Source organism: Boleophthalmus pectinirostris, unplaced genomic scaffold (genome assembly GCF_026225935.1).
Source record: "Boleophthalmus pectinirostris isolate CB_2022bp ecotype Guang Dong unplaced genomic scaffold, ASM2622593v1 HiC_scaffold_22, whole genome shotgun sequence".
Taxonomy (NCBI): Eukaryota; Metazoa; Chordata; class Actinopteri; order Gobiiformes; family Gobiidae; genus Boleophthalmus; species Boleophthalmus pectinirostris.
In genome coordinates, this window is record NW_026571190.1 from 28,466,149 (window position 1) to 28,484,768 (window position 18,620).

At 37.1% G+C, this 18,620-nt stretch overlaps 3 protein-coding genes, 1 long non-coding RNA gene and 1 other non-coding gene across 6 annotated transcripts; 3 read left to right on the forward strand and 2 right to left on the reverse strand.

The window, feature by feature from the left end:
* Positions 1–6: 6 nt before the first annotated feature.
* On the forward strand, positions 7–9,309 carry LOC110165414 (WD40 repeat-containing protein SMU1-like; the record flags this gene model as incomplete). The annotated part of the gene is made up of 11 exons (XM_055158483.1): positions 7–156; positions 1,164–1,316; positions 1,390–1,506; positions 2,058–2,174; positions 2,257–2,376; positions 2,484–2,600; positions 2,675–2,802; positions 5,669–5,795; positions 6,466–6,621; positions 6,710–6,862; positions 8,269–9,309. Coding segments are annotated over 11 exons (1,437 nt in total), but the record flags the coding sequence as incomplete, so codon positions are not given.
* Positions 9,310–9,530: 221 nt separating this feature from the next.
* On the forward strand, positions 9,531–10,634 carry LOC129410267 (uncharacterized). Its single transcript, XR_008632805.1, has 3 exons — positions 9,531–10,259; positions 10,338–10,412; positions 10,561–10,634. It is a non-coding gene; the product is annotated as an uncharacterized LOC129410267 (long non-coding RNA).
* Positions 10,635–12,035: 1,401 nt separating this feature from the next.
* Positions 12,036–15,764, reverse strand: dnaja1 (DnaJ heat shock protein family (Hsp40) member A1). The gene is made up of 9 exons (XM_020930528.2): positions 15,632–15,764; positions 14,892–15,040; positions 14,632–14,815; positions 14,360–14,464; positions 13,982–14,209; positions 13,785–13,899; positions 13,587–13,702; positions 13,413–13,513; positions 12,036–13,341 (listed from the first exon to the last, which is right to left on the reverse strand). The coding sequence occupies exons 2-9, from the start codon at positions 15,021–15,023 to the stop codon at positions 13,108–13,110; spliced, it is 1,215 nt and encodes a 404-aa protein (XP_020786187.1). The 5' UTR covers positions 15,024–15,040; positions 15,632–15,764; the 3' UTR covers positions 12,036–13,107.
* Positions 15,765–15,827: 63 nt separating this feature from the next.
* Positions 15,828–17,868, forward strand: aptx (aprataxin). 2 transcript variants are annotated; one of them, XM_055157836.1, is made up of 7 exons: positions 15,828–15,962; positions 16,049–16,095; positions 16,192–16,488; positions 16,576–16,635; positions 16,807–17,033; positions 17,329–17,432; positions 17,543–17,868. In XM_055157836.1, the coding sequence occupies exons 1-7, from the start codon at positions 15,833–15,835 to the stop codon at positions 17,689–17,691; spliced, it is 1,014 nt and encodes a 337-aa protein (XP_055013811.1). In that variant the 5' UTR covers positions 15,828–15,832; the 3' UTR covers positions 17,692–17,868. The 2 variants fall into 2 exon arrangements, with proteins under 2 accessions (XP_055013811.1, XP_055013812.1); XM_055157837.1 differs by having other exon boundaries at positions 16,192–16,476.
* A 262-nt stretch (positions 17,869–18,130) lies between these two features.
* Positions 18,131–18,204, reverse strand: trnai-aau (transfer RNA isoleucine (anticodon AAU)). The gene has a single exon. It is a non-coding gene; the product is annotated as a tRNA-Ile (tRNA).
* Between the last annotated feature and the right edge of the window lie 416 nt (positions 18,205–18,620).

Consider the following 18,620-nt stretch of genomic DNA (forward strand, 5'->3'; position numbering starts at 1 on the left):
AACACGTTACAGGAGGAAACCACGGTCTCTCTGAACACAGTGGACAGCATCGACAGCTTTGTGGCCGACATAAACAACGGCCACTGGGACTCGGTTCTGCTCGCCATTGAATCTCTCAAGCTGCCAGACAACACTCTCATTGATCTATATGAGCAGGTAAGGCAATGATAACTAAAGTTTTTTGTTTTTTTTTAATAGCTTTCTACCATGTCATTCCCCCATTAAAAACATATTTGTCATTGATACCAGTGTGAGTAGTCCTGTATCTTCAAAACACTGTGACTAAGCCATGTTATAATGTTGTGACCTCCTCAAAAACATACCTGGAGATGCATTTTGTTTCATTCACACATATTTGAGTAAACCTTTATCATTAGTTTACAAAGCTCAAAATGCACTTTTCCACCTTGTGATGTCATGTAGTATTAGTTTTCACGTTAACAGCTTCTTTTACCTTTTACCTTTGTTTAGTAGAGCTTGGCAATTGCAGGGGTGAATTCATCCAAATTATTCTAGTGAAGGTGTATGAAGTTTAAAAACACGGTGGAGCACTTGTGGAGTATTTCCACATGACATCACAATGTGGAGCACTCAGTGTGTATATCAGGAATCTCCAACCTTTTGTGTCCAGTGAGCTACCTTTACAAAATGAAAATGTTGGAGAGCTACTCATTTCAGCGTTTACAAGAACTTGATCTGATATAAGACGGCAAGCCTTAAATGTACAGTTAGATGCCTATAAAACATTAAACAAGTATCCATTTATTAGTGCACAAAGTTCAAAATAACATATACAATAGTAATTAATCATATTTGAGTTATTTAAGTGCAGTATGTATAAGTCAGAAATCCTTTGGCGAGCTACTTGTAAGGGGGTGGAGAGCTACTGGTAGCTACAGGTTGGAGACCCCTACCGTATATAAATATGAATGGTTTGTGTGTTAAACGTGTGTGAATTAATCTAAGTATAAGTATAGGTACAATAAGCTTTAGCTCCTGCCTACACCTGATCATTGACTTACTTGATTTGATTTTGAAGTTCTACGTATTAATATGTTTCATTTTATGGGCATTAGACTGAATATAATGTATGTAAAGTGTAATGAGTTATACACTGACCAAATAAATCAAATGACTGAAATGAAATGCTATATATTCAACAGGTTGTCATGGAGCTGATTGAGATGAGGGAGATGGGGGCAGCTCGCTCTCTCCTCAAACAGACCGACCCTATGATCATGCTCAAACAAACTCAACCTGAAAGATACAAGCATCTGGAAAGCCTCCTCACATGCACCTACTTCGACCCCAGAGAGGTAAGAGGGTAAAATGATCCCTGTTTTCAGACGAGAGTGGAGCTGTGATATTTGAGTGCTGTTTAAACTGCAGGCCTACCCAAAGGGAAGCAGCAAAGAGAAGAGAAGAAGGGCAATCGCTGAGGCCATGGTGAAGGAGGTGTGTGTGGTGCCTCCATCGCGGCTTATAGGACTCCTGGAGCAAGTTGGTGTGAGTATGAAATGTTATAGTAAGTCAATTATGTGGACGGTAAAGGTTATGTAAGAAATGCACTGGCCTGTGTTAATTACAGGCTACAGTTTCTTACTTCATAAAGTTTCATAAAGTTTCATAAAATATAACCCAAACTAGCAGTAAAACTAGAGGTACTCAGTTATTTTTCTGGAAACAATGTATATCTCGTGAATATAACAATTAATCAATTTGCGAAGCCTGGGGAGATATGAAATACAAAAAAGGTTTATTTCTTTACAACAGACAACAGGACTAGGTCTAGCTATGGTTTCTTCATTTACCTGGGTTTAGGTCTGGCACTATAAAAGTGAAAAAATGCATAGCACAATCAGGTGGTCAATGTCCAAAAGTTTTTTTTTTGTTTTTTTTTTAAATAACATTGCGTCAAAAATGCCTTCGTCAGATCTTTTTTTTTTGCTTTGGACCACAGTATGACCATGATCTAAGTGATTTTCAGTTTTCACAATCACATAATTTATTCAGATATTATTCAGATAACATAAATAACGTGCCAAACTTCCATCTAGACCCAGAGAGTCCGACAGTACCAGGGGCATCTCTCCCCAGATATGGGCTTTCATTCCCCAAACAATGAGCCTGTGGAAGAGGAGAGTTATCCAACACAACTATACCGCCACATCAAGGTAACACTTCATGACAGATATACTAGTAATTAAACACAACTATGACAAGAAACTAACTGAATGAATGATTTTAATTTTATAGTTTGGGAGGAGGTCTCATGTGGAATGCGCCCGTTTCTCTCCGGACGGGAAATACCTGGTCACTGGGTCAGTGGACGGATTTGTTGAAGTTTGGAATTACATCACAGGGAATATAAGCAAAGTAACCATTTTTTCAAACTACCTCATAGAGCAATTATAAAAGCTTAACCAAATATAATAATATAAGTGGTAATTCAATTTAATCTCTCCTTTCTATGTGTCATTAAGGATCTAAAATACCAGGCACAAGACAGCTTCATGATGATGGATGAAGCCGTACTGTGCATGTGTTTCAGTCCAGATGGAGACATACTGGCCACTGGAGCGCAGAATGGAAAAATTAAGGTTGGTGAATATGTGAAGAAGACATCAATTCATTTTATCAGTTTTAAATAACTTTTTTTTTTTCTTGTAAAAAGATTTGGAAGATCCAGAGTGGTTTGTGCGTGCGCAGGTTTGAACATGCGCACAGCAAAGGCGTCACTTGTCTGAGCTTTTCCAAGGACAGTAACCACATCCTGAGCGCCTCATTCGACCAGACCATCAGGTACATGAGCAACAGGGTTTTACAAGAGCAGCAGCTATGCTTTTACTTTCTAAGTTTTGTTTTGTGGGCGGAAGAAACTTTACTTTACTGACTCTAGCCATGATTCATTTTAGTTTCAAATTGGCATTCGCAAAGCTGAGAACCAGAGTTCAGTTTGGTTACTTGCACTGCCCACAGCAGAAGTAACCAAATTAAAAAGCTAATGCAAAAAGAAAAAGGTTTAGTACAATCATAATGAAGTTTAACCATTGTTTATTATAAATATTCAAATTGAAGGCTTTGCAATATTCTTCAGTTTTATTGTCTTGTATTTTACCTTATGTGCTATTTATGTGTATGACAAATTAACTACTATTTTTATTACGCTCTCAAAAATAGTTCCATTCACCAACAGATATTATAAAGGTTGTCTGTGTAATCCCACAGCCATCCAGGTAAGAATTAGCCAGGCTGGTGCCACCTAGCCTCATTCATCCACCGGTTTCACTTCGTAGAAACCGTCTGACCTCACAGTGTTAGAATTTGGTCCCTTGACGGTAAGCGGGTACTTTTTATCATTTAACCAATCACTGCTATTTGGTAGTCATGTATGTAACGCGCCACTAACGGGACTAATTGGTATATTAAGCTCTTCCCAAATTCCATAGGAAGAAGGGCAATAACGTCTTTCCCCTTGATGAAATTCACCAAACATTCTTTTTATTCTGACTTTAAATCCTCGATCTAGGGACTCGGTGACAACACTGAATATGAATATGAGATTCTTAGCCAGGCTGGCGCCACCTAGTGCCTCCGCTCAATATCATTTCTCTCCAGTGACTAGGTCAGGAATCGGAATACACTAGACGGTTTCCAAAAACCCCGAAGTGTGAGTCCGGGCACCAGCCAATCAGCGAAGAGACATATATTCAATGTTGTCAATGATTCCTGAGATCAAGGATTTAAAGCCTGAACAAAGAGAATGTTTGGTGAATTTTATCAAGGGGAAAGACATGCCCTTCTTCCCTTCTTATTGCCCTTACATACATCACGACCAAATAGCAGTAAATGCTGCAAGGTCAGACGGTTTCCAAGTGAAACCAGCTGATGAATCAGGCTAGGTAAGACCCATAGCAAAAGAAAAATTACTTCATACAAGCTGCTTCTTCGTTTCTGGTCAGATGCTGGTGGACACTGCCTAATATCTGCCTGAAAAGAAGAGCTAACTACATTGAGAATACACTAAAATACACTAATACAACTATTTGTTTACAGTTTCTGTTTGTTTTCTAGATCTGTTGAACTGCACTGAACTGTGCCTGAGTCATATTAGCATAATCGTTGATATAATTTAATATTATGGAGGCATTACTGCAGGGAATAAACACAAATATAAATCTTACAACATTGTAGCCTCAAGATAGCATAAGGACATGCAAACATTACCAAGTCAGACATCGTGTTACATAATATATACAATATTGTGGTATAATCCAAAGACTTGAAGATACAGTAGACCGTGACTGCGTGCCGGGGGCTGGGGTGGGCACATGCTGCTGTGTGGGCGCAGAGGAGATGCCATGTGCGCAGGAACAGAGACAACGTGTTCTGGGCGTTCCAATGGAAATGTTTACAATGCAAAATGATCCAGAGACTCACTCAGAGCATCAGGCTTTTGTCACGGTTTCTTGAGTCTGTGCTCCGTGAAGTCAATCCGCAGATGCTAAAAATAACACCACCCACCTGCACAGCAACAGATTCTCGTGTTTTGAAGAAGAAATCCAGTGGACAGGAGAGATGTAACGATATCCAAATCCAGTGGTGGAAGAAGTACTCAATTTAGTTACTTAAGTAAAAGTACAGTTACCAGAGTCAAGAAATACTCAAGTAAAAGTATCACATGAAAAATCTACTTTAAAAATGTACTTAATGAGTAAAAAGTAAAAGTATTTTGAACAGATTCTAAGATCTAATGAAGCTTAAATTGTAGTGATTTTTAATAAAGATTTATGCTGAATTTTGTTCAAAAAAAAACAACCGAATTGATCCTTTTTTTTTTGCTCAAACTATTAATGTGTTAAAAATGTGTCCCTCAGCAGGTCTCAGATCTCAGATAATAATAAAAAAATAATGTCACTTTTTAGTCCTGTTGAAAGTGGAGCAGAAAGTAAAAAGTATCCACTTTAAAATACACTTGAGTAAAGTGCAGATACCTAAAATTTATTCTTAAGTGCATTACTTTACTACTTTTACTTTGTTACCTTCCACCACTCTCCAAATCTCACAATATGATATTTAATATGATATATTGTGGAAGCAAAAAACCTGTGATTAATGTAGTTTTCTGTCATAATCCAAAATAATTTAGATTTAAAACTGCTTAGTAACAGTTATTTCATCATGTATTTTCATCATGTAGATTGGACTGAAATAGAGCAAAGGATCATGGTTTTTTAGCTGTTGCTACACCATAACAATGAATTAAGTGACTTGTAATTCGATATATTGTAATTGTTGGTTATTCTTAGATTTAGACTTAGATTTAGTCAAACTGTATTGATCGACAATGGAAATGATTTGGACACATGACAATACAATTTAATAACAAAGAGCAAAACTATAAACGGTAATAATACATTCAAATTAAGTAGCAAAAACAGCAAGAGACAAGTGTCAAATAAGGCATAATTATATAAATGTAAATGTACAATTAAAAATAAAAAAAGATCGTAAGGAGAAACAAAGATGAAATAGTGATTGACATAGGGTTATCTGTTACATAAGGGTGAGTTGTTGTGCAGTTGTATGGAGTATGATATAAATGTATCTCTCTCTACAGTGTGGGAATGGGATTAGCCATGTTATCCCTCTTAATTATGTCTCACAGAATCCATGAGCTGAGGTCAGGAAAGACACTTAAGGAGCTAAATGGGCACACATCATTTGTAAACGACGCATGTTTCACACAAGATGGATTTCACATAATCAGTGCCTCATCAGATGGCACTGTTAAGGTAAACATTAGCAAATACAAACCAAATAGAAGGACAATTGAAGCTTCCCCTTAAAATTTAAACCGATATTTTAAAGGACCCATGTTATGCTATTTTCTGATCTATGTTATAATGTTTCCTCATCAGAAACATCCCTGGAGGTGTGTTTTGTTTCATTCACACCTGCATATTTAAGATGAGATATTGGGATCTTCTCTCAAACAAAAAAAACACTCTGTTCCACCTTGTGATGTCATGTATTTATACAGGAAGTGCTCCACTGTGTTGTTTAACTTAATACACCTTCACTAGAATCATTTGGATCATTTCAGACCTGGAATTGCCAATCTCTACTGAACAAAAGTTAAAAAATAGCTGTTAACATGAAAACTACCACTACATGACATCTCAAGGTGGAACAGAGCATTTTGAGCATTTTGTAGACAAACTAATAATGCAGTGTCACCCAAATATATGTGAATGAAACAAAACACAACTTTGGATATCTTTTTGATGGCTTAAAGCTCATAAGAATGAATTTTGTATAATATAGGATCTTTAAAATTAATGTGTTATTTTGGTTTTACCACCTGATTCCTTGTTTATGTGTCACAATTATGCAAAACATTCACAGAGTTTATTTATTTCTACAGTGGCATACTCTGTTAATCATAGTTTTCATCACTTTAAGGTCTGGAGCACAAAAACATGTGATTGTGTCCACACATATAAATCACTGACATCTGAAGTCCCAGTCAACAATGTGATTCCTCTGCCACAAAAACCAGATGAGTTTGTGGTCTGCAATCACTCCAGCACTGTTGTCATCATGAACCTGCGCGGACAAGTAAATACTCAAAATATAAAGTCAAATTAAATACAAAATTTTTCAAAATCTTGTGCAAGTTTCTAAACATTTTCACTATTTTCTTCAGACTATAAAAAGTTTCAGTGCAGACAGAAAGGAAGGCGCTGGGTTTGTTTGCTGCACTGTGTCTCCCCGTGGAGAGTGGATTTACTGTGTGGGGGAGGACCTGGTGCTCTATTGCTTCAGCTACACCACAGGAAGACTGGAGAAAACACTGACCGTAAGATCTGCCCACCTAATGCTATTTTTTATTACATGAACCTGATCAGCCAAGGTCGTCCGGCTACTTATTTTGATCATAATTGTACAATGATGGGAAGAAAACTTTGAAAATGTCTTTAGTTGCAGAATACTGAATACCTGCTTTAAAATATATTCTGATACAAGGTTCAATCAGAGTACTGTATTCTAAATGAATCAATCAAGTTGCATTTAGATTATAGCGTAAAAATACAACATAGGATTAAACAGAGCTTTATATTTGGTTGACAGTTTGTTATGCATTTATTTATCACTAATTGGAGAAGGAAAAATCACACAGGCCTCATCTCTGTATAATATTGTGCAGTTTGAAGCCTGAATTGTGTGGTCAGGTACAACTAGTTATTTCTTTGATTTTAGAAAAATAACTGACTTCTGAATACCACCAATTTGTACCAGAATACAGTTACTGAAAACCTCTACTGCAACCTGATAACGCACTTTAAAAACAACACAGTTCGACCAAACTAAAATTAGTATTCAGAATGTGTATTTTCAGTACATTAATTCAATTACTTCCCAACACTCTAAACTAGGCCTGGCATGATAATTTGATACTGACTTATCGTTCAGCAATATATTTTGGGGATGAATATTTATTGTTGGTACTTTGTCTTTGCAAGAGTGGAGATTCTTAGCGAGGCTGGCACCACCTACTGCCGCAGCTCAATTTCATTTCTCTCCAGCGACTAGGTCAGGGATCAGAATACACTAGATGGTTTGCAAGAACCTTAGAAGTGCAAGTTCGGGCACCAGCCAATCAGCGAAGAGACATGCATTCTGTGATGGCAATGATTCCCGAGATCGAGGATTTAAAGCCGGAACGAAGAAAATGTTTGGTGAATTTTATCAAGGGGAAAGACTTTATTGCCCTTCTTCCTACGGGATTTGGGAAAAGCTTAATATACCAGTTAGCAGTGATTGTTTAAATAAAAAATTTACCTGCCTACCATCGAGCGAACGACTCCTTAAATGCTGCGAGGTGAGATTCTTTCCATGAAGTGAAACCGGCTGATGGATCAGGCCAAGAGGTTCTAGCCATTTGTATGTAATACAATAAGATTTGAGCTGTAGAGAGTAGAATAAATAACTTCTATTGCTAATTATCAGTTCATTCTGCTGTTTATTTGTTGTAGCTCAGGCCTTTCTAATGACACTGTCTCTTGAAAAATTGGTTTACTGGGATTATCTTGCTTTGTGTCAGTGACATAAAACAGTTTCAATTGTTGTGTAGCAATATATTGTGCTACGAATTTCATTATCATGACAGGCCTATTCTAAACCTACAGATCCACATCAGTGCAAGGATGAGCTAGAAATTAGACAGTGAAGCGTGACATTTTGCTCCTCTTTTTTTATCTACAGGTTCACGAGAAGGATGTAATTGGCATCGCTCACCACCCACACGAGAGTCTGATCGCCACCTTTAGTGAGGACGGTCTCTTGAGGCTGTGGAAACCTTGAACTGTCATCTGTGAGACTGGCATATGTATTTATGTCCATTCAAAGGGCAACTCAAAGGCATTGTTTAGTAATAACTTTACTAATGTATATGTCAAAAACAACCTGACATTTCCCGTTCTTCCTTTGAACTAACACTGCCCATAGCGAAGCAGTTACAGTGCAGCAAACTCCTGTTGTTTATTTTTATATTTGTGGTTAAAGGTCCTGTATTACACAACATTGACTCTTGTGAGTTTTGAGCCATGTTAAAATGTTGTTACTGCATCAAAAACGTAACCACAGTTGCGTTTTGTTTTATTCACATTTATTATTAGTCATCTTTAACGCTCAAAATGCTCTGTTACACCTTGTGAAGCCATGAAGTGGTAGTTTTCAAGTTAACAGCCAACTTTTACCTTTAGTTCAGTAGAGTTTGACAATTCAAGGGCTGAAATTATACAAATGTTTTTAGTGATGATGTATGGAGTTTAAAAACACAATGGAGCATTTCCTGTATTACCACATGTAATCACAAGGTGGAACAGTGTTTTCAGTTTGAGAGAAGAACTAAATATGCGGGGTTTGTGTGTTAAACATGTGTGAATGAAGCAAAACACAACTCCAGGTATGTTTTTGATGAGGAAACAGCATTGTAACAGATCAGAAAATCGTGTAATATAGGCCCTTTAAATTTGTTTGTAACCACTGACGGGGGAAGTGAAGAACAGTTTATCTCTTCATGTCGGAGCAAATCCAAAATAGCAATTCTTGTGGGATGTTATGGTGGTGAAATACTTTTGTACTACTGTTTTGTTTTCTGTGTATCTGCATGCTACCTCAGTGCAGTGTCTTAATGTGGCTCTACACGAACTTTCTTATGATTATGAAATATGCATGACAATAAACCTCACTGGAGCTGTACCATCACCTGTCAATCGGTGTGCATAATAAACAATAAAATCATTTTATCTGGACAGCAAACCCCGTGGAATTGTGCTCTATCTATCTCTCTATCTATTTAAATCTATTTAACTAACTAAACTAACTTGGAGTACATGCCATTAGAGTAGGGTGACCAGATTTTTTAAATTCAAAACTGGGATACACCCGGGTTGGGAGGGTTCGTATAAATAAATAAATTCTCGACTCACTTGTGTCAGTCATAATCTGAGGGACTCCTGGCAGTGCATTGTTTTTCCTTACGGTCATTTTCAAGCACAGTGTCTGTATTTTATCTAAACAAATATGCTCCTCTATACTGTTGGTATGGATCAGATACACTGAAAAAACGGTCCGAGAGGGGTTGCTCAAATTGCAAAAACAAATTTGACAACAATAACATCACTTTTTTACGTTTCTCTGTCAAGCATGTTTAAATCTTACAAACATCGCTTGATTGTGGCCGATGTGAGACCTGCATGTTTTAATCAGGTTGAGGAAACATGACTTTATTATAATCTCTAGTGAGGCTCCTCCCTCTGGAATTCTCCTCCCCAAAACTTTTGGAGGGAAAATTCTAATGTAACAGGACACAGGACAGTTAGATGAGCAGAGGACACACAGTGTGGAGCAGGAGGATTATGAGAGCTGATCTGGAGGTGAGACTTTTCAAAGATTTTATTATGTGCTTCTCCGGCCTAGAATGTCGTCATTGTTAAAACATGTTTGTGTTGTTTTATTTGAAATTAGAGTTAATGTAAGGACAGCTTGAAACAAATTGTTTTTGACTGTCCATCTACAAGAGTGTGACACTTGTACTAAGATTTGAATGTGTTGCTTCCAGAGTCGTCTACAAAGAGTGACGTCCAGAGATCTGCTGGAGCTGTGGGGAAGTTCATGAATGTTATAGTTGATGTTTCAGAAAAAAGGAAGATGTTTGAGAACCAACAAAACACAGACCACAGATGAACAAAGTAAGTAAACCAACTAAAATTATTTAAATTTTTTTCAAAATGAACTTCCTATTGAAACTGTTATCATACTTGTACAAGGTGATGTGGCATTAGGAGACTTTATACCAGATGCCCTCCCTGTTACTGTGTTTAGAGGAAGAAAAGCAGCACATGGTGAGTTTTGTTTCTGCAGATACACTTCTAATGTTCTTGTTCTGTTCTGGTCCGTTATTGTAGTAATAAGTACTTTAAGTGTATTTAAACATGTACAACAGAGTAGATCATCAGAATGTGATCATCATGTGTTATTCTGTGTCCACAGAGACCAGAGCTTCACTGGAATAAATCTTCACACTGTCCAGCTCCAAACTGTGTATCTCTGTCCCTGTGCTCTCTTTTGTGTTTGATTCTGTTTAAGACAATACAGAACTGTGGAAAACTAAAGACTGTTTTTGTATTCTTTTACAGAATTAGATCAATTAAATTAAATTATACATACTTATACATTTCATGATAAGGTACCATAAGATAAATATGCATATTCAGCATGATTTGTTCAAATTTCATCAACATGAAAAAGTTATGTTCATGTTCCGAGAAAAATATGTGTAGAGGGGTTCGAAAAAAGTTTCAAAGCCTTAACATAATTTTATTGCATGCAACCGCTGTCCATAACTTTTTTACGCAAATCCAGCAACTTTTTTTTTTCAGTGTAGGGCAAAAATAAGGACCTGGTTTAATACTGGTTTAGTCCTGGTTCAGACCTGGTTTAATCCTGGGTTAGACCTGGTTTGGTTTAGTCCTGATTTAGATCAAATGGATCAAAAATAGGGACACCTGGAACCTTTCTTGTGTAAAACTGGGACAAATGGTTTTGAATAAATCTACTGACACAGACCTCAAAACTGGAATTAACAGTTGTGGATAAACACCGAAGTCTAGTCAGCCTACATTAAGAGTTTATTGCTCAAGTACCAAGAATGGTCCAAGAAAGAGTAAAGAAGTATTTGGAAAAACTACTCAAGTAAGATTAATTGCAGTGTCTAACACAACTGTTTTTAAAAAAAACTGAAGATCATGTATATGTGCACATCAGATAATGCCCCAAATCTGAAAATTTCAGAGTAGACCACCAAAATATGGAAATCTAAATTATGTCTGAAGGCGCAGTCCAAAAAACATGCAGGCTCTAATGCTCTTTATTGTCGACATAAAGCTTCTCTTGTGTAGACTTACTCAAAATGGGAAGAGTAACTAAAACATATATTTAGGTGTACTGTTATTTTGTAAAATGTATTACTCCAGTAGAAGTAAAAGTATGACATTGGAAAACTACTCAGAGAAACACGTTTTTATTAAAACATCAACTTGTGTAAATGTCACCACCTGACCTTGATGCTTTTATCAGATGCTATATTTACTCATTTATTTCAATACTAAATTAAGTGGTGACTGAGATTCAGGAGCAGGACCACGCCTCAGCCTCCCTCTGCTCCTCTCCAACCAACCACAGCTCAGCTCAACCATACCTTCAGTTACCCAGAAGCCCTATTTATACAGGCCTATCATGAAAACATCGCCTATCTCAGCTCTATTGGCTGGACTGACCACTTGAGACAGTGACCCCATCCATCACCTCTATCGTCAATAAATATCTTTATCACATTCCATTGTTGTAGTGTGGTCCTTGCTAATGAAGTAGGCACTGAGTTTGGTCAAATTGACAATATACAAAGTGTGAAAAATGAACACAAATGTTGATAAGTAAACCATTTGGAATGAGTTGTAGTTGTAGACTTTGAAAACAAGACATTAGGCAGAATTTATTTAGAAGGTCATTAATTACAAATACAATTGTTGCATAAAGGTAAAATTTTACATAACTTATAAACTATGATTTTTTTTTTCAACCTTAAATGATAACAATGCTTCAAAACAAGACACAAGGGTCCCAGAGCAATGCTTATTTGGCAGCTGGGGCAAGAAAAGTAGACAGACACTCAGTAGTTTGCATGCCATTATAAAAAATGTGAATTATTAATGGGCAAGAGATAACATTATAACAATATTTAACGTTATAAACAATCTTGATAGTAAAAACATTATAGTGGCTTGGCATATTTGTTGACTGAAGCACTAACATTTAATATTAACAATTTTAAACAAGGCACCAGGTAAACACTGGCTTTTGAGCAGTTAACAACACTAATGAAACTTTTGGTCCTTTGTAGCATAGACACGGAAAAAAGGCCCAAAAAGGGTCAGCAAGATTTTCACGATACTTCCAAGATACATTACTGGAATAAATAATTTGGCAAAACAATATAAAACAGCTGAAACAAAAGACAAAAGATCTGGTTCTGACCTACACTGTTCTAAGATGATTGTTATTCATTTGCAGCCCTATAATGACACAACAGCAGAAATCCTTGAAAACAAAATTAACCCTCACATCAAATTGCATTGCTTAACATCTGTCACAATTATGCATTGACATTATCATACAATAATTTAAATATTAATATTGACATACATTTTATGCAACATACTGGATAAAAGAATAACAAAGCAACAGCCCTGCTCAAGTGATTTTTGAGAAGTCTATTGAACATAGACCACTTGTATCACAGTGTAAGAAGATAAAATAAAACTACACTAAACCTAATTTAGATTTAAGAATAGTCCTTAGAATGTAATTACGCTTTGCTCTCACAAAGAACAATTACAATAACATTCATAACATCAACGTGTTATGAAATAGCTGTTAGGATCTGACAAAAGTTTCAAAAACAAGATCAAAAGACAATTATGTTCAATATGTTAAAAGGTGCTTTTGTCAACACTTACGGCTCTTTAATAAACTGGTGATTTAAGAGGTATGACACTGGACCCCTCCCCCACTTGCATAGTCGTCATCATCCACATAGTAATAGTGGCTATTGCGCCTTCTTCTGTTTTCAAAGTCACACTCCTCCAAGTCTGCGTAAATATATAAGTCATCATCCATCATCTCAGGCTGCTCAGCCTCTTTCTTTGGAGGAAAGTAACGCTCCAGCTCCTTCAGTTTTTGCTTAGGGAGGAAATTTGCTGGTGGAAACACAACCTAATACAAACAGAAATGTTACTTCCACCAAAAACAAAAAATAAGTAATATACAAAGTTTGAAATACTTACAGAAAAGTTGATAATAAGACATCCCTTTTCAAAAGGTCTACGGTGAAGAGGCATGCCTTCATTCAGGACACATTTAGTGTCTCCAGGTTTAATCAGTCGTCCTGAGGGAAAGCCCTTTGATTAGCACAACCTACAAACTGTTTATGTACATAACAGGTCATTGTATTATTGTACCTTTGGGAGTGGTGATCAGAAGGGTTCTATTGTCAAGAGTTTGAACAGGTTTCTGAAAACCACACAAAGCCTCGACCAACTGCAGCTCCATAGACATTACCAGGTCCTGCCCCTTCCTGGTTAAACCACAATCAGTGAATATAATGAAAATTAACTGTATTTGTAAGCATGGTACTTGAGACATAAGACGACTCTTACCTGGTGAATCGCGGATGCTCCTGTTGGTCAAGAACAAAGATTATATCACCAGGCTCAATTCCAGGCTCCTGGTCTCCCTCTCCATGAAAAACTATTTTTTGTCCATCTCTCATTCCTGTTGAAAGAGTAAACTTCTATTATTGAAGCCTAAGATATAGCACTGCTCTAAACACTAGTATCATTACCTCAACTCTCACCTTTGTCAATATGAACGTCCAAGATCTTCTTCTGTCTCAGGATCTTTCGGCCTGCACATGTTTTGCAGCGGTCCTTATGACTGATCCTTTGCCCTCGGCCCTCGCAGTGGGGACACATGGTGGAAACCTGCTGGACCATCCCTGGCAGAAGCTGGTGGACTCGAACTTGCACACCTGTCCCCTGGCAGGACATACATGTCTGTGCTGCGCCTTTACGACTCCCACGACCTATGAAAAATATTCACTCAATAATATAACATACTACTGTGAAAATGTATGTTTACCAAAAAGAAAATAAGATAAATAAAAATAACAACACCAAAAAACACACCAAAGAACATGATTACATTATTGTGAAGCAAATAAGCAAAACTCTACCTTCACATTTTTCACACAGCATATTCTTCTGGACTGCAAGTTTTCTTGTTGTACCGTTGTAGAGGTCCTCCAAAGAAACACTTATCTGGTGAACAATATTCTTTCCTGCAATTAAAAAAAGAAAATGATTGAAATGCTAAGTTGTTTAAACGACTACAATAGTTAAGTATCGTACAACAGTACATAGTGTTTTAGGTGTTTTTGAAAATTAAGATTTGTGTTCACATCACTGACACATTTCAGATGTGGCATAAATTTTCATGAGCTCTTACCTTTTCTCTCTCTGTGCATTCGGCTGCCACCTCCAAAAAACATATCAAATATGTCCATAGGGGATGCAAAACCCCCACCTCCCCCAGTGCCACCTTCTTTGATGGCCTTTTCACCTCCTCGGTCATACAAGTCTCTTTTTTTAGCATCTGACAACACTTCATATGCCTGTGAAATCTGCTTGAACTGTGAGATAATAGAAATTAAAACGCATTAATCACATGCGACCAGTTTCCATACTCAAAATGTGACTTGCTCTCACCTTCTCACCCTCTGTGGGGTTTTTGTCAGGATGGTATTTCAAAGCCATTTTGCGGTATGCTTTTTTCAGTTCATCTGGAGTCGCACTGGGACTTACTCCCAATATGTCATAATAACCAGTTTCTTTGACCATGTTTGACTTTTGTGAGGCTGTAGGAATGTAAAAAGAAAAGGTTAATCATATTAACACCTCTATTAGCATTTAAGCAAATAAGGCAATTCTATTAGAAAGCCTAAACAATAGAAGGAGAGGCTTGCATAATTTAAGTATTTGGCTTTATCCGTGGGTTTCACAATGGGGAAAAAAAGAGGACTTTCGCCATAGCAATTAACAATTTAAAACAAATCATGATATCTTTTGGATGGTGAAAAATCCTTAAAATATCACATACATGAAGTTTTAACCTATGAAAACATAACGAAACAATTTGAAACCCTTAACTCTCTCCGTTCAAGTGCAGCTAGTAAAGTAAAAACAAGATTAACTCACAGAAAAACAACAACCACAAAAATAAACGAACTAATAACAAGAAATTGTTGACTGTAACGTGACACTTGGCGTTCTTGCATTACAACTGAAATATTAGGTCTTTTACAACCATTAAAAACTGTATTCACGTGAGCTAACAAGGCAAAGAGCTACCGAGCCCAACGAGAAAACCTCCCAACGAGTCTAGATACAGGCCTAGTACCAATCATGTTATCAACATATAAAACACGTATTATTCCCTGTTAACTAACCTTAATCGTAAGTGGTTCAGTCTACAGACTTGAGCCTGTAACACCTTTTCAGAAATGTGCTGTTAAGCAACAAGGAGGACACGATATATGAACCCTGCTGCCAATGACGTCATCACTCTGCGACGATCATTTTAACCAACAAAACAAACGCATGGCGTGGCCAAAATAATAAAGCATTTTCAGACTGGAAACGATGATAAAATGTCAGTTTGCTGGCTTATTAGTGAGGAGGGCCTTCATAAACCAATACAGCTGCCTCACTGGCATGCAGTCGTATTGGGTCGAGGACCAGAAACAACAATTAAAGACAAAAAATGTTCCCGTCAGCAAGGTACGCGGTACGCAGTAACACCACGGGTAACACACGAATCAGCATAAAGAATTCATTTATGTATGTGTTATTTATTTTATCATCAGTTGAACTGAAAGCAGAATGCAACAAAGGTTATGTGAAAGTTAAACAGGTGAGACTGCTCATCTGAAACCATTTACATTTGCATGTAAGGTTTAATTACATCGTTTGTCTTTGTTTTTTGTTTGTTTGTTTTTTGTTTGCAAAGCTGGGTTCAAACCCAGCATCAGTAGACTCCGTTGTTATTGGGAAGGGGAATGAGGTGAAGATGAAGCCAGGACAGCGGCTGCACATTGTCAATGAGCTTTACCCCTGTACCATACAGTTCAAAGAAGATCTTAGTGGTGAGCAGCGTGGAGTTAAACGCCCACGAGAGACTATTCCTGTGGACAAAGAAACTAATGCACAAACTACAAGGTTGATTACATCAAAGAAATGTGAAAAGGAAAAGTCTGTACAGCCAGAATGTCATGCTCAAACTTCACAGAATGATGTAAGTGAAAAGGTAAAGGCTTAGTCTATATACGCATGTACATATTGAGAAAAAACACTGGAAAGTGGTTTCAGTGGAGGACTATCAATTTTGTTTCAGGGAGGGTTTGGACATTGGAATCAAGGTCTCAAAGTGTCCATGCAAGACCCAAAGATGCAGGTTAGTAATGTCGCACAGTAAACAGTGAAATAGAATAGAAGATATTTTTACAATTTTCTTCCATTATTTTATATTTCATAATGAAACTGCATTATGTAATGTGATTTGTTGTATGCTTTACTTACATTTATCATTTATTTAAATGTTAATCTTAATAAATCTGGTCTACAGGTCTATAAAGATGAGACGGTTGTAGTTATTAAAGACAAATACCCCAAGGCTCGCTACCACTGGCTGGTTCTCCCGTGGCAGTCTGTTCACAACCTGAAGGCCCTACGCAAGGAGCATTGTGATCTATTAAGGCACATGCACAAGATCGGGGAGCAGATGGTTCTCCAGTGCCCAGAGTCTGACTCCTTACGCTTCCGCATGGGCTACCACGCCATCCCCAGTATGAGGTTGGTATTTTAAAGGTGCACTATGTATTTTTTTCTGGTGGAGGCTCTGTCACCTGCTTGTCTCAGTGGAGAGGATATTATTGTGCCACAGTATGGCGTCTTTCTCCATGCAAAAAGCATGTGACGTCATCAGGCCAAGTTACAGATCAGATCCCGTAACCCCGATCATAGTAAGAGTGCATGTTTTTCAAGGGTTTATTATGTTTATATGATTTTTATGGTTCACTAAAACACACATATCCTTTGTAGAACCAGCACAGATGTGGCAAACTGTTGATTTCTACGCTTTTTTCAGCCATGTTCACCTTCATGTGATCAGCCAGGACTTTGACTCGCCTTGTCTAAAGAACAAAAAACACTGGAATTCATTTACCACAGAATATTTTATTGAATCAAAGGGTGAGAATAAAGACTTGTGTTTGTTTTATCTTACTGAACTGGATACAACTTATTTTTGAAAATGTTATCATGTTTACCACCGTAATTTAGATTATGTTTTTTTTCCACAGATGTTCTCCACATGCTGGAATCAAATGGAAGAGTCAGTGTTAAAGAAGGCACCAGTGAATTGCTGAAGTTACCTCTTCGCTGTCACATATGCCACAGAGAGCTCTCGACTATACCTGCGCTAAAGGAACATCTCAAGACACACTTCTGAAGAAACACAGTTTGAGCTATTTAAGTGACAAGGAGTGATGCAGATATTGTTTTTGTATTATAATAGTTATAGTTTATAGTTGTTTGACCTTTTATTGGTTCAAAGCATATTTCAAAACTGTTACTTTTACTACACAGCTGTTTTTTTTTTGTTCAATTAAATTTCTTTTGTTACTGACTCATCTTGACAATTGTAATATATACTTAAAAACAATTAGCAATTTACATTTTTTTATGCAGGTTTTCCCAGTGATCAAGAAAGTGAATGAAATTATTGTCTTTGTCTCCCCCTAGTGAGGCTTTTATGACTTACATCAGAATGACAGGGCACATTTTTTAAACTACGATACGGAATACGTCCACGCACTGATAAAAAATGCTTTTGAGGGGGCATTACTTACTTTGAGGGTACTATATACTTTGAACACGAAAAAGCTAGTTGGCCCGTACGGGGATCGAACCCGCGACCTTGGCGTTATTAGCACCACGCTCTAACCAACTGAGCTAACCGGCCATGTGCAGTGTGGCTGAAAAATGTGCATTTAAAGCTTTAACGTATAACATTTCATTGAAAATGTTCATGTTCATGTTCATTTTGGCTGTTTTTTACGACGGAGTATAAGGGTCAGATAAAAAAAAAAAAAAAAACGTGCTGGCGCTAGGAGAATAAAGTCGTAACATTTTGACATTAAAGTCGTAATATTATGAGAATAAAGTCGTAAACTTACAAGAATAAAGTAGTAATTTTATTAGAATAAAGTCATAGTCAAAATAAAGTCATAATATTACGAGAATATAGGCTGCTCGGAAAGTATGAACGAGTGGAGAATGGAGAATTTGGAGCATTTTCTAAAGGAGAAAAATCCGTGTATCATTCGTTCATTCGACTGAACAAGCTTGAATCAGGACTAAATCAAGTCTGGAACCAAA